General features: G+C 42.4%; 1 protein-coding gene across 2 annotated transcripts in view; it reads right to left on the bottom strand.

The window, feature by feature from the left end:
• LOC126412681 (myrosinase 1-like) overlaps window positions 1-15,792 on the bottom strand; it is a 189,013-nt gene that overhangs the window by 80,720 nt on the left and 92,501 nt on the right. For both annotated transcript variants that reach the window (XM_050082388.1, XM_050082387.1), the window contains exons 7-8: window positions 14,395-14,489; window positions 11,979-12,126 (exon numbers count right to left, since the gene is read on the bottom strand). In XM_050082388.1, the coding sequence (XP_049938345.1) occupies window positions 11,979-12,126; window positions 14,395-14,489 (243 nt within the window). The remainder of the gene's footprint in view (window positions 1-11,978; window positions 12,127-14,394; window positions 14,490-15,792) is intronic.

Genomic DNA, 15,792 nt, shown 5'->3' with positions numbered 1-15,792 from the left:
AATGGCTCGCAGGTACCCGTGGCAAGTCAGAATGTACTTCAAATAAGAAATGTTGACCAACCTCATTGTCGACTGAGTTCTCTAGTAGGTGATAGGTTTCATTCGTCCACGTAGGATTAGGATTTGCTGAAGGTGCACCTGTGGTCTAAGGTTAGCCCTTTTTTGTACTAGTAATCAAAACTCCTCGGTCCCTGGTTCGAAACCCGCCACCGCTTAAATTTTGATTAATAATCAGCATTGGCGGCCGAGGACTTCCGGCATAAGAAGTTCCCTCATTCTGCCAACGTCCTTGTCAAGGAGGGCACTCTCTTGTCCTTAGGGTGGGAAACTGCCCCTAAAGGGGGAAGAATCAGCAATGGTCAACGGCATGAGGTTGCAGAAGGCAATGGAAACAACTGCATTAAAGACATATAACGTGTATTCACAGGACATGTGGGCTCTAATTGTAAAGGGTCATGATGATCTCTCCATTGGCAAAAGATTCCGGAATAGTCCCCCATTCGAATTTCCGGGAGGGGACTGCCAAAAGAAGGTGAACATGAGAAAAAGATTGAATAATCAACGAAAGGGTAACGCTCTACTAGTCGGGGCATGGAATGTCAGAAGCTTGAATATGGTAGGGAAGCTAGAAAACCTGAAAAGGGAAATGAAAAGGCTCAATCCAGATAAAATACGGGCCCCTTATGTGAACTGGAAAGAAGACGGGGATTTCTGGTCAGATGAGTATAGGGTAATATCAATAGCAGCAGAAAACAGTATAGCCGGAGTAGGATTCGTTATGAATAGCAATGTGGGCAAAGAGTGTGAACAGTTCAATGACAGGGTTGTTCTTATTCAGAATCGACAGCAAACAAACACCGAGAAAGATAGTTCGGGTACACATGCCGACGTCCCTAGTTGAAGATAAAGAGATAGAGAAAGTATATGAGCATATTGAAAGGGTAATACAGTACATAAACAAAGATGAAAATCTAATAGTCATGGGGGTCTGGAAAGCAGTTGTAGGGGAAGGAGTAGAAAAAAAGGTTACAGGAGAATATGGGCTTGGGACAAGGAATGAGAAAGTACTAAGACTAATTGAGTTCTGTATTAAATTTCAGCTATTAACAGAAAATACTCTGTTCAAGAATCACAAAAGGAAGAGGTGTGCTTGGAAAACACCGGGTGATACATGAAGATTTCAGTTAGATTACATCATGGTCAGACAGAGATTCCGAAATCAGATACTGCATTGTGAGGTGCATCCAGGAGCAGATATGCACTCAGATCACAATATAGCAGTGATGAAGAGTAGGTTGAAGTGTAAGAGATTAGTCAGCAAGAATCAATACACTAAGAAATGGGATACAGAAGTAAGGATGACGAAATACGCTTGAAATTCTCTAAGGTTATAGATCCAGCAGTAAGGAATAGCTCCGTAGGCAGTACAGTTGAAGAGGAATGGATATCTCTAAAAAGTGCAATCACAGAAGTTGGAAAGAAAAACATAGGTACAAAGAAAGTAACTGCGAAGAAACCATGGGTAACAGAAGAAATACTTCAGTCGATCAATGAAACCAGAAAGTACAAAAATGTTCTGGGAAAAAGTCGAAACAACCTTCGGCAAAATTAAAAGTAAGGGTGGTAACACAGAGAGTGAAACGGGAATTCCGCTGTTAAATAAGGAGGAGACAGCGGAAGGCCTGTATCACAGGAAAGACTTGCCTGATGGCTTGGTAGAAGAAGAAACAGGAGAGGATATGAAAGAAGTAGGGGATCCAGTATTAGAATCAGAACTGGAAAGTGCTTTGGAAGATTTAAGCTTGAATAAGGCAGAAGGGGTAGATAACATTCCACAGAATTTCTGAAATCATTGAGGAGATTGCAACGAAACGACTGTTCACGTTGGTGTGTTCTTGTACGAGTCTTACGATATACCATCTGACTATAGGAAAAACATCATCCTCACAATTCTGAAGACTGCAAGAGGCGATATGTGCAAGAATTAGCGCAGAGTTAGCTTAACAGCTCCTACACCCGAGTTACTGACAAGAATAACATACATAAGAATGGCAAGGAAATTTAAGGGTGTGTGAGATGACTGTTTGACTTTAGGAAAGTAAGATGACTGTTTGACTTTAGGAAAGGTAAAGCGTTCAACCTATGCATCATAGAAGCAATGTCAGAAGTAAAAGAAGTGTTCAAGAACGGCGTTACAATTCAAGATGAATGGATAGCAGTGATAAGATTAGATGATGACATTGATATCCTCAGTGAAAGTGAAGAAGACTTACAGGATCTTCTGAATGGAGTGAACTGTATCTTGAGTACAGACTATGGACTGAGCGTAAATCGAAGAAAGACGAAAATAATGAGAAACAGCAGAAGTGAGAACAGCAAGAAACTTAAATCAGGATTGGTGATCACGAAGTAGATGAAGTTAAGAAATTCTGCTCCTAGACAGCAAAATAACCAAAGATGGAGTGTCATGGAGGACATAAAAAGTAGACTAGCACTGGTAGAAAGGGCATTCCTTTCCAACTAAAGTCTGCTAGTATGAAACGTAGGCCTTAATTTGTGGAAGAAATTTCTGAGAATGTACGTTTGGGACACAACATTATATGGTAATGAAACGTGGACTGGGGAAACCAGAAAAGATAAAAATCGATGCATTTGAGATGAGGTGCTACAGGCGAGTGTTGAAAATTAGGTGGACTGATAAAATATGGAATGGGGAAGTCCTCCAGAGCATCGGCGAGGAAAGGAATGTATGGAAAACACTGACAAGAAGAAGCGACAGAACGGTAGGACATCTGTTAAGACATCGCAGAACAACTTCGATGGTATCAGAGTGAATGGTAGAGTGCAAAAACTGTAGAGGTAGACAGAGATTGGAATTCATGCAGCAAGTAATTGAGGGGGAAATAGGGTGCAAGTGCTGGTCTGAGATGAAGGGGTTGGCACAAGAGAGGAATTCATAGCGGGCTGCATCAAACCAATCAGAAGACCGCTGATTCAAAATAAAAGTGCTTTATATTAGCAACAGGCTGACGTCAGCCGACCAGTGCTCGTGAACTTCAATAATTTTGGTTCAGTGGCAGTAAAGTTCTCAACAGGTGCAGTGGAAGCAAACTTAAAGGTGCTGGATGGGAGAAAGTTGGTGGGTCCACTATCGAGTACTCTAAGCTGGGGTAGTTTACCACTTTCGCCACACTGCAGAAGAATGTGTCACAATTATGGGAAAGGGATAGGGGTTAAATGGAAAATTTTTTAGAGGAATATGCAGAGTAGTTAACTCTCTCAGAGAATTTCCAGCAACTTCAAAAAAGCAGCACAGATTTCCACTAATAATTAACTTCTGGTGTAAAAAAAAAAAAAAAAAAAACAAAAAAAAAACTAAGTTCCACATCGCGTCTAGTGGAAGATGGAAGACTTTATTCTTTTACAAATGCTATTGTTTCTTAAAAGAAGTTCTCTATTTAGACCACTTTTTTGGCCAGAATAGTTTGCAAACAGAACCCTACTCCTGATACATAAATAGAGTTGCAGTCTACTTAGGTTTATCTGAAACAAGGAATTTGTGCCAAAAATTTGCAGAAGCAATGTGAGACCTCCCATAGCTGCTGAAGAAGTGGGTAAAGTATTGCTGGAGCAAAGAAGCGTTTGGGTCACCAAAAGCAGTTCTTGTTGTCATGTGATGCTAGCAGTTATGCCTTGGGATGCATACTAAATCAAGAAGTAAGCAGAACATAGTGTCCAACAGCCTATGCTTCCAGGTAACTAAACAAAGCAGAGAAGATTTACATTGTATGATTAAAGCAGAGAAGAATTCTTGTACCATGGAGAAAGAGATGCTAAGCCTGATTCACTGTATCACATTGTGTTGAAGAATTATGTCTTACAGAATCTCTGTACATTAAAGACGTCTGTGTGTTGTTAATTGTCCTCATAGCCAATGTAAAACCTTTGCATATTTATAAACCAATTTTTGTTCATACAAACATAAAACGTTATTAATGTATTCTGTTAAATGATGCTTTATTTGTAAATGGATTCTCTCCTTGTAAATTTATGCAATATAAATTTTTTGACTTATGTATCTCTTAAGTCAAAACTGATTTCTGTATTTTGTAATCGAGTTAGGCAAGAGACAGTTGATGCTAGGGAGTGAGGATGACAGAAGTTTGTTAGTACAGGTACCGTCTTTAACGTATTAAAGAAAAGTATTTTAAAATAATGTTAAGACTGTCACCCCATGAGAACCGTATATGAGGAAGTATTGCAACAGAAAGAAGATGTCAGTATAAAGAACATTCTTGTCAGAGACACTAATCGTGTCATGGTAGAACATGCCAGTGATCTTGCAGTCAAAGCATTACACATATAAATTGTTCAAAGACAGTGGAGGTGGACCAAAAAGGAAGAAAAAGGACTGCCAGATGTAAGAAGAAGAGTTAGTTTGATGAAGAAGAAGATTTTGAAGAATAACGAGAAGAACAGAAGAGGTCAGGGGTTTTTAATAGCAGTCAGCAGCTACTACAAGTTTGAAGAAGATTATTAACTGCTTGGACTCTTATTGCAGATGTGTGTGTACGAGTAGAATAGTGTAATGACAAGAACTGTCAAGGCTAGTTTCATTTGTCATTATAGAGGAAGACTTGTGTATGAACTGTGAAATGATGCATGGACAATGTTTTGATGGGAAACATTTACAGACAAGCTGGAACTGCTTCATCGTTTTGACGGCATAGTAAGCATTTTGTTTGTGGAAAGTTAAGTTTTCAATAAATGTGCACTTCACCTCTCCAAATACATTAATAATGTGAGTGCTCATTATTAAAACGTAACTTTAGTGTTTACAAAGCTATATCATCTAAATCAATCCTCAAGTTTACTCTGGATTATTCCAGCTGGTCAGTGTTCATTAGACCGTCATCTGGAGTGGAGTTCGAATGTATTAGTTTTCAGCTTAAGTTTCGTAATTTGAACTAGGAATGTCATAATGGCAGGGTGGTCAGCAATAGCCCACACAGCGTCCAGTTGCAAAGATGCTCTACAGCTAGAGGTGGTAGAATCTCAGTTCATCTTTGGTTGCTAGTGTTTGCTACGATATGAACGTTATAATTCTCATGAGGACAGTTTCAGTAGAATATTTAACCATTTTGAAGGAATAGGATCCACTGAGTAACGAAAAGAAATTCAGTGAAGTTTGATTGTGAAATACAGAGCACTTTAACAGTAAGAAATATGTTCATATGTTGGAGTGCAGACATTATCTAGTTCAACTTGCAGTTGGCTTTGTACCATTGAACTGCACAAATTTCTAGTTACATTCATGTTATTAATCTCTAACACTGTATGAATTCTACCATATATTCATAAACTATGTAGTTTACAGACAAGTGTCCTCAACATTTTGTTGTTTGGCTATCACAATAGGAATACAAGACATTCATTTACAAATTTTTTATGGAGTAAATTTTAGGTTTGAGGAGTCTTACTCACATTTCACGTACACTTGAGTACAAAATCAAGGTGATAAATACCCACTACCACAGAGTAAACAGAATTTGCTACATTTTATGATTATTATGTTTGCTTTGTTTTGTAAGCATGGCTTGAATGAGGGGGTACTTGTGTTCATAATTGTATTGTCAATGTACAAAGTGTAAGGCAGTGCAGTATCAGACAGTTTTGCCTACCGGTGAATATTCTTCTTGATGTGAGGAAAGCGACAATGATATGTTATTGGTGTTCAAATGAGTTCTAAAAGGACTACTATGGCCCTGTTGCGTTTAGTTAAAACACAGTGCAGGCAGCTGGGTACTGTACTGAAAAACTTCTGTATCAGGTACGGTAAAGAGTGCATTGAAACAGAGTTAGGTAATCAGACAGTAGCTTGGTGCAGGCAAAGAGCAGCAACATTAGTGAATATAGTATCAAAGTAGTACAGAGATCGAACAGAAATTTCTATTTATTCGATAAGTACTGTGTTAACATATTTCCAACAGACGCTTCAAAGTAGTAACGGATCACTCCACAATAAAATGGCTTATGAATCTGAAGAATCTGACTAGCTGCTTGACCCAGTGGCCAATAAAGCGTAGTGAATTTGATTTTGAAGTAATACACTGCTCTGAGAATATTCACAGTAACACCGATGGCCTCAGTCGCAAAGTGTGCATGATGGAGCACGTTTTTATTACTGTATACAAATGGCGATAGGTGCAGGGTGCTGGCTCAGACTCTCAGCAGTCCACAATACCAGCATAGTTTCATGCTGAGGACGGGGTACTGTATACAAAAACCAAGAGTCGATGACATATAGTCATACCAGCAAATTAACACAAGATACTGACACAGGCCAATGAGAGTATCTTGCCAGGACATGGAGTTCCTCAAACTAAGGAATGATATCTCGCAGTTGGTGGACACGCAAGTGGCATGTGGAACGATTTAGAGAACAGTCTCCCTTGTACACAAAAAGTGCAGCAGTACCATTGTAGAAATTACCAGAGGCTAGCCAACAGTTCTGAGCTATTGGTATGGATATTCTTGGGTGCTTTGTGCAAACGCCAGCAGTGGATTAATACAATTTATGCATTGTTAACCATTCTTCTTTCTATGTATCTATAGTTGCCGTACCAAATCACAAGTAGAGGCAATAATGCAACCAATGGTTAAACACTGAATCTTGAAGATTATGGTGCCGGAAACCATGCTAACTGATGGACATACTAATTTTATATTCGATCTGACGAAGCAGCTATACTAGTTCCTGCAGATTCGGAAGTGACAGACAAGAGCACTGTATCTACAAGCTAATGCGAGAACAAAGTGAGTGCACAAGACCGTAGGTAAAGTGTTAAGTTACTATGTGAACAATTACTTTAGTGACTGGGATGCTCAGCTACTATATCTAGTAACAGATTAAACTCAAAGGTGCATCAGAGTACAGGATTGACGCTCTTCGAGGTTGTCTGTGGGTGGAAGATGAATTATGCTTATAGTTTATAAAATGAGTCAGCCTTCTGAACTTTTGCGAAAAGTTGAGGCTGTACACTATGTGATCAAAAGCATCCGGACACCCCAAAAAACATACTTTTTCATATTAGGTGCATTGTGCTGCCACCTATTGCCAGGTACTCCATATCAGCGACATCAGTAGATATTACACATCGTGAGAGAGCAGAATGAAGCGCTTTGCGTAAGTCCCAGACTTCGAACGTGATCAGGCGATTTGGTGTCACTTGTGTCATATGTCTTTACTCGAGATTCCCACATTCCTAAAAATCCAAAGGTCCACTGTTTCCGATGTGATAGTGAAGTGGAAACGTGAAGTGACAGGTACAGCACAAAAACGTACAGCCCGACCTCGTCTGTTGACTGACAGAGGCCGCCGACAGTTGAAGAGGGTCGTAATGTGTAGTAGGCAGACATCTATCCAGACCATCACAAAGGAATTCCAAACTACATCAGGATCCACTGCAAGTACTACGATAGTTAGGAGGGATGTGAGAAAACTTAGATTTCATGATCAAGCGGCTGCTCATAAGCCACACATCACGCCAGTAAATGCCAAAGGACGCCTCGCTTGGTGTAAAGTGCGTAAACATTGGACAATTGAACAGTGGAAAAACATTGTATGGACTGACGAATCACGGTACACGATGCGGCGATCCGTTGGTAGGGTGTGGGTATGACGAATGCCCGGTGAACGTGATCTGCCAGCGTGTGTAGTGCCAACAGTAAAATTCGGAGGCGGTGGTGTTATGGTGTGGTCGTGTTTTTCATGGAGGGGGCTTGCACCGCTTGTTGTTTTGCGTGGCACTATCGCAGCACAGGTCTACACTGATGTTTTAAGCACCTTTTCGCTTCCCACTGTTGAAGAGCAATTCGGGGATGGTGACTGCATCTTTCAACACAGTCGAGCGCAGTTCATAATGCACGGCCTGTGGCGGAGTGGTTACACGACAATAACATCCCTGTAATGGACTGGCCTCCACAGGGTTCTGACCTGAATCCTGTAGAACACCTTCGGGATGTTTTGGAACGCCGACTTCGTGCCAGGCCTCACTTACCGACATCTATACCTCTCTTCAGTGCAGCACTCCGTGAAGAATGGGCTGCCATTCCTCAAGAACCCTTCCAGCACCTGACTGAACGTATGCCTGCGAGAGTGGAAGATGTCATCAAGGCTAATGGTGGACCATCACTGTACTGAATTCCAGTATTATCGATGGAGGGCGCCACGAATTTGTAAGTCATTTTCAGCCAGGCGTCCTGATACTTTCGATCACATAGTGTACCTGGCGCCAGAGACAGAAGGCAAGAACTGAGGGCCTCGAGCGGCAAGAAGCCGCACAGAAGGGAAAACCGGACTGTCTAAGTCCCTTATCAGATACTGAATTATGTCAACTAACGTTTACATTCTTATGGGTAATACAGGGAAATGCGTTATGTGGTACTAAGGTCCCTATCAGATGATCGCGATGATGTCCACAGTCAAGGCAAAATCGTTTCAGCACATACCATTGCGGTGCACATGGAGGTAGTTTGTCCATTTAAGTGCTCCCCAGAAGCTCTGTCGCAGTTGCTGGCAGTTCACTGTAACGTGAGGAAGGAAGTGGTAAGGGGGGAAGGTAAGGCCCAGTAAAATGAACACATTCCACCTGCAGCTGCACATGCTCTTCTGTTTGCTCTTAGGTTGCGGGGTAAGCCATCGTGGTTGTGCGAAGATAGCGAACGTAAATTTCGACCACGGCTACAATACTGAACAACTACTTTTCATTACTGCGTCTACTCATTGAAAACCCAACCTACCTAAACTCCATCTTGGACTCAAGACGTCTTGCATCCATGGTCCAAATGATAGCAAATCAGAATAACCGAATTACAACGGAACAGCTATTTACATACGTAGGGCAACCCCGCAGAGAGCATCAACACTGACTCATTATGTTAGGAACTTATACCTGGGCTATCTGTAAAGGAAGGTCCGATTGGTCACGAAATGGAAACCACACTGAAAATCTAAAGTGTTTCATTTGTAACAGTTTGCTACACCTGCAGCTATTTCTCTACATAGCTGCCGCTCCGACTTAGACATCTGTCGAAGCGTTGTACCAACTTTAAAAATACCCTTGTCATAGAAGGCAGCCGCCTGTGCTCTCCGCCACTCCTCTACGCTGGTCTAATTTTCGTTGTCGGTGACAAATTGTTGTCTTCATAGCCAGCGGTTCATGTGACAAAGATGAACATCAGAGGGAGCCTAGTTGTATGGTGGCTATCAAACACTTCCCATCGAAAACGCTGCTAGGGCGTTCTCTTGTCCTGCAGCGTGCGGCGGAGAATTGTCATGAACAGGGAAATACGTGATACGTACATTACGTTGGGCTGTATGAAATCAGGTGAAACCTCTCAACAGGCACCCGTACTTGGCGGGCCTCACTATAGTTCTAGGAACCTTTATGTGTTCACTGTGTGCTCAGAACTGAAAAGAGCGACATGACGCGATCGACAGACATACTATAGACTCTGTCCAACATATTGTGCAAAGCTTGATTGGATTTTCAATACGGTTCTAGGCGCTGCAGTCTGGAACCGCGAGGCCGCTGCGGTCGCCGGTTCGAATCCTGCCTCGGGCATGGATGTTTGTGATGTCCTTAGGTTAGTTAGGTTTAACTAGTTCTAAGTTCTAGGGGACCTCAGAAGTTGAGTCCCACAGTGCTCAGAGCCATTTGAACCATTTTTTGATTTTCAATGTCGTTCCCATTCCGCGACGTATTAGAAGTTACTTTCCGAATTGCACCTTTATATCAGCTACACTGCTAGCCTCGATAGCAGCTGTTTGTTACTACCACAACAGAGTCACGAATTACGCCCTTAACATCCTTTCATCAGCAGGCCTATACTGACAATGTTAGCAGTCACAAAGAAGAGGCACAGCAACTGAAAAGTTCCAAGTATAAAACTCGAACTCGGGACCTTTGCCTTCGGAGCGGGAGTCGTGCTTTGGTAGCTCAGTTGGGAGATCACTTGCCCGCAAAATGCAAAGGTCCCGAGTTCGAGTCTTGGTCCGGCTCACAGTTTTAATTTGCCAGGAAGTTTCATATCAGCGCACACTCCTCTGCAGAGTGAAAATTTCATTGAAACTCCAAGTATGTCTCCGTTCAAGTTTAACAGTGCAACCAACGTAAAAAGGAAACTACAAGCCCGATGAAAATATGAAAAGTAAAGTAGCGGTTCAGTCACAGAATGGAATTTGGAGGACTGTAAATTTAAGAGAGGTGAGGAATGCAGTGCTACAGGATGGAGCAAGCACCCGTCACTATAATGACGCTGCTTACAGTAACCAACTAGCACAGCATTTCACCATCACACCTGCGTCATTACCCCGGCATGACTACTCGCTCGATGATTAATGGTGTTACCGAAGTCCTGGGTACTTTGGTAGTGTAGCAGCAAGGGGACCATGCCACTTGGAGCGCCTGCTTACAAAGAGGATTGACCCTGATATTGAACATCCAACTGGCAAGAGATGTCGAATTGCTCACAGAGGGGGAAGTGGGGTGTCACTGTGAAGCTAAGAAGGTATTGTCTCTCATCAGGCCTCCGCGGGAACAGCCATCAATGTCGCCATCCTATGGGACCGCCTGCCTTGAGGTGTTCAGCCTCAGCATCAATGTGCCAAGGTTCGGACTGAGACTTTCTCAGCCGCCGATCAAGTGGGTGTTCACCGTGAGCAGGAGCTGCCAGTCAAACTCCAAGGCCGCCATGACTGGGGCAGTCTCCTACCGCACCTCGTCAGCAGCACATTAGTGACTGACCACAGGTCCAGAACTTGATGCAGCTCTGCCGCTGGCCGAGAATATCTATCACTCAAAGTCGCTCTGCTTCTGAACCATACTGAGCTTGGCAGCCGCAGCTGACTACATCACAGTGCATAGCCGCCTAAGAAAGTGAATTCGACGCCCTCTCCACGCCTCCTAGATGTGGGAACCGGATCTCCAGATGCGCATCGAATCAAATAAATGAATCAACTATTACTAAGCCAAATGTGATTGGACTTACCCTCGCCTACCCACTAGAGAACCTCCGGGCCCTACTGTTTGTTGCGTTGTAGCAGTCCTATTTGCGGTGTTGTGCCTTCACCTTCCCCCGACCTTTGATTTGACTGACCTAGAGAGACGTAAATCAGTCTCGATCAGCCTTTCCAAAAATAGAAAGACCCACTTAGAATTTTTACTTGAAGGTCAAATTTTGAATTGCGAGTGCTTAGAGTCACGTTTGTAACTTTTGCTGCTGCGCATCTTTTGTGTTCGATCAGAGTTGCATTGGACTAAAAATGCTTAAGAACCATGTAATTCTTGTCGAATACGCATCATGCTCTCTTATTTTGGCAACTGCTGAATCCTTTTTGTTCTCTCAAGGAAATGTAAACAATCTCAAGGTGTATTTTTGTTCAGTTGATTCAACAACGGGCCTTCGAAGAGAATTTCGAGTAACATTTATTACGAAGGTGAGGAAAGACATTTTATTTGTATCTTTCCCTTCTGTGTTTTTCATAATAATTAACCACCTTATTAAATACATCGTTTTCTTCAAGACTACGATAAATCTGGTGACGCTGGATAACGAGTATCTCAGCTGTAGATTATTTTTTTAGCTAAGAATTTATTTTTATATTAATTTTCAGCTCAGCTGTGTTTGTTTCATTTGCAATTGATTTCGAAGCTTTTTATGACCTGAACTGCTAGCAGCTAGGCGCAGTTGTCGAAATAAAATTCACCGGCAAGTGGACTATAAATTAGCACATGCTGTGATACAGCAGCAGCGCAAACTGGCGGGAGTATTTCACTTCGACAACTGTGCCCACGTACCTCAAGTTGAAGCCGAAAGAGGTTTCGAAACCGACTGAAAATAAAAACGGAAAAAAGGGGTAAACAATGAATGTGTTCGCTTTTAGAGGTACTTAAATGCTGTAATAAAAGACGTACGTCTGAAGTAACGAATTTCTTCCGGGGTGAAACGCGGCAGACGCGACCGTTTTCTTCCTTCTAGTTTGCTGTTCCTGTCGACTCTCTCTCGGACCACCCTCGGGTAATCTCCTTCCTCGGAGTAAATGGCGTGCAGCCACAGACCAATCTGTGAAAACAAAAAAATCCGAAGAATTATGCTCAAAATCTTCGTAAGAGAGTGTAATATATAAATCATTGAATGTTGTACAACATCCCCTTTGCGAAATATTCCTCACATTCCGTGAATTACATATGATGGCTAACCACAAAATAACCTCCGTTGGGCTGTAAATGAAATACTGGAATATCTCAGGAAAATTTGTTGCAAGAATATTTAAACGATACCTTTGCATTACTTTTGTACATAATCACCATTCATAGTTAAGCATTTATCATGTCTCTATCTCGATGTGAAATTCATTCAACATAAAATTCTGCCGCGTGAATTGCAGCCAGCCTGGGACAGTATTTTGAAGTTTCTTATTGGAGTCGAAGAACTGGGTGCCAAGCCTCTTTTTCAAGTTCCCGAAGAGGTGGAAATCACTTGGAGTCAACTGTGGACTGTAGGGCAGATGTTAAAAAATATCACATATGAAACGGTTCAAAAATCCTTCTGTCCGCCGTGCAGAGTGTGGAAGTGCATAAATATGACACAGGCAATGAAGAGGTCGCTTCGCTTTTTTTTGATTGGCGCTTCTCAGTTTTCTGACTGTTACAGAGTAGACCTCAGAGTTCGTTAACCTTGCGTATTCTAAAAAATCAATAAACAAGACTCCCTTAATGTCCCAAAAATAGTAACCGTAGCTTTTCTTCTGGCCGACAGAAGTTGTTTTTCCCTCTAGGTTGTATTACCTCACACCATTGAACACTGATGTTTTGTCTCCATATCCTGTCACCAGCCACTATTTTTCCCAGTAGGTCCTTTCCTCTAGCGTTGTAACGAAACAGAAAACGGTAATCCACTTAATTTTGTAGCTCTCTTTGGAAAGCAAAGAGCACAAATACAGGGTATTGATAACGGTCTGTATCTGGGTGACTGCTCGTTGTCGAATAACTTTTCAAAACGTTCTTTCTGTTACACGATATGTGTATGTATGAGCATTGTCATGCTGAAAAGACGCATCTCCCTGACGTCTCAGGACCGCAAGAAAATTGGCAGAACTTATAGAGGGTGTTCCGAAACTATTCGTTCAAATTAATAGAGGAGGTAGAGGACATCAAACAAATATATTTAGTTATAATACATTTGGGTCCTGACATCTGTTTCTGTTGCTAGGTACAATGTACACGAAGGTTGGTTAGCATGCTAATTGCAGCAGTGGCATTCGCAGTAACTGCTCGAATGCGCGACCATTGGCCTGTATGCACGCAGTATATCGTCGAACTATTGACTGTCCTGTCCGTTCGAAGATTTCTTCACCTCCGCAGTGGTGCCAGCAGTGAAGCGAATTCTAACGGCGATGTCTTCTTCTTTTTCCGCAACAGTTCCAGGCACCAACTGCTCCATATTCCCCCAGGGGAAGAAATCCAGACACAGAAGGTCAGGTGACCTGGGTGGCCAGGCTACTGAACCAGTTCGGCCGATTCACCGAGTCCCAAACGTGGCTGTCAGATGATTCTTCTAATCAATGGTGAAATGGGCTGGTGTCCCATTGTCCCATTGTACTGGTGGAATCTTTGTATAACATTCAGAGGTGCATCCTCCAGAAATTCTGGCAGCATATGCTCCTTGATGATGCAGTATCTCCTGAGGCGGAACGGAAGCATGTATGGTGCAATCAATAAATCACCATCGTTGTTACAAGGTGGTGTTACTTACGAATGAACAGGTGTGTTTCCAAGCAGGCCTCAGAGCCAACGATTCTTACAAAGAGCAGTCTGAATATCAGTATACATTCCCAGTCAGTGAAACCGACAAAATAGCTTGCGTCAACACTTTTGACAAAATGTTCCCTAAAATTACAACCTGACTTCAGAAACCAAATGTTCCATATCGAATTATATTTATTTTGATGTTCTCTACCTTCTGTATTAATAGTTACGGATCACCTTGTATATCCTGCAGTGTTCAGTGCTCACTCCACGAACACCAGAGTTGTACGGTTACTACAAGCTATGGCTCTACGCCCCGATGCACCTTGCGTTAGAACTTCAGACTGACTATCCATTAACATTGAATAAATTGATACAGCTTCTAAATTCTTTTGTTAATCATCCTGTATAATACTTCAAGAAATATCTGTTCTCAAGATAAGGTATAACAGTTTTGACTCTCCGACAGTAAACTGACAGCGACCGCAATATTGTGTGAACAGGAAAGCATCGGCTAGATACCGCCGCCAGGAAAAATTTTTGCTCTAAGATGAAAATTGGGTGCTCAGTAAATAGTACTCACTTTAAACTGCAACGTTCGCTCGGCTGCCTCCACGTCTTCTGTAGAATTGGTCTTGGCCTGTTGCCATTCGCAGTTGAGTGCTATGCCGACTTGCCCTGCAATGAAAATCACTAGTGTTTTATGACCGTTCTTGCAGTGACGACACTTACCCAACCCATGACTCTACAGGGTGAAAATTATTTAAATCGACAAATCCAGGAGGTTGGATGGGACAATGAAAACACTTTTTCTACCAAGACACAACAACGTTAACACAACATAATTACTTCATTTACAGTAGTGACTGCAAAAGGCCTCCATTGATTTGTAAGCATAGGGTAATGTTGTGTCCTTAATTCTTACAGCTGTTGCTACTACCTGGGCAACCAGATCCTCTTCTGATTCAACAGGGGTTTTGTGAACAACGTTGGACATCTCTCGTCCAGAGATGTCAAATCAGGGAATAGATTACGTCATGGTACCACCACTGTCAATCCAGCAATTTCTGGAAATTGTCGGTTTAAGACTAGGCCCACAGGAGGACTGAATGTGCCGGCGCCTCGTCATATTGGAACATATTGGAAACGCGTGCGCTGTCTTGTAGCGTCATCCAGCAACTCTGGCAATGCTCTGCCGAGGAACTGTAATAATACCTGTCATATAACGGTCTAGGCAGTCACCAACACATCTGCCCACACATTCATGTAAACCCCCCCCCCCCCCCCTGTCGGAGGTTCGAGTCCTCCCCTCGGGCATGGGTGTGTATGTTGTCCACAGCTTAAGGTAGTTTAAGTTAGATTAAGTAGTGTGGAGGCTTAGGGACCGATGACCTCAGCAGTTTGGTCACATAAGACCTTATCACAAGTTTCCAATTTTACATTCATGTAGAACAGTATTGATGAGCGCGAGTAAATATGGCATGGGGATTAACCACACTGAAAACATGCGAATTGTGGATGTTGAAGAACCCATCACACCTGAATAGTGCTTCGTCTGCAAACAGCACAGCGGACGGAAAGCATTTGACATTGTTCCAGCTACCACTGCGGAAACTGCGCTATGAGTAGATACTCCTCTACATATTGTACACACGCTGTAAGTGAAATGGAATAACGGTTGCTCAAGAATGAGTTTATTACATGTGCCTGATTCGTCCCCATGTCATCCGCAATAGCATGATTGCTGAGAGCTATTATGCCCTTTAACGGACTAAAAAATGCTCACAAGTAACTCTGACGTGAGATAAAATTGGAAAATTGTGGTAAGCTTCTATGGGACCAAACTGATGAGGCCATCGGTCCCTATGAGATAAAAGTTTTTGTTTTGGTGCCCAGTGGAACCACCCACATTTTGTCGGTTTAAATAATATTCAACCTGTATGCGAATGAGTCCCGCTTGCAGGAGCTCCTAAAATATAAA

The sequence above is a fragment of the Schistocerca serialis genome, chromosome 7, assembly GCF_023864345.2.
Source record: "Schistocerca serialis cubense isolate TAMUIC-IGC-003099 chromosome 7, iqSchSeri2.2, whole genome shotgun sequence".
NCBI classification, from domain to species: Eukaryota; Metazoa; Arthropoda; class Insecta; order Orthoptera; family Acrididae; genus Schistocerca; species Schistocerca serialis.
The sequence above is the reverse complement of the archived record's forward strand: the minus strand, read 5'-3'. Positions and strand labels throughout refer to the sequence as shown.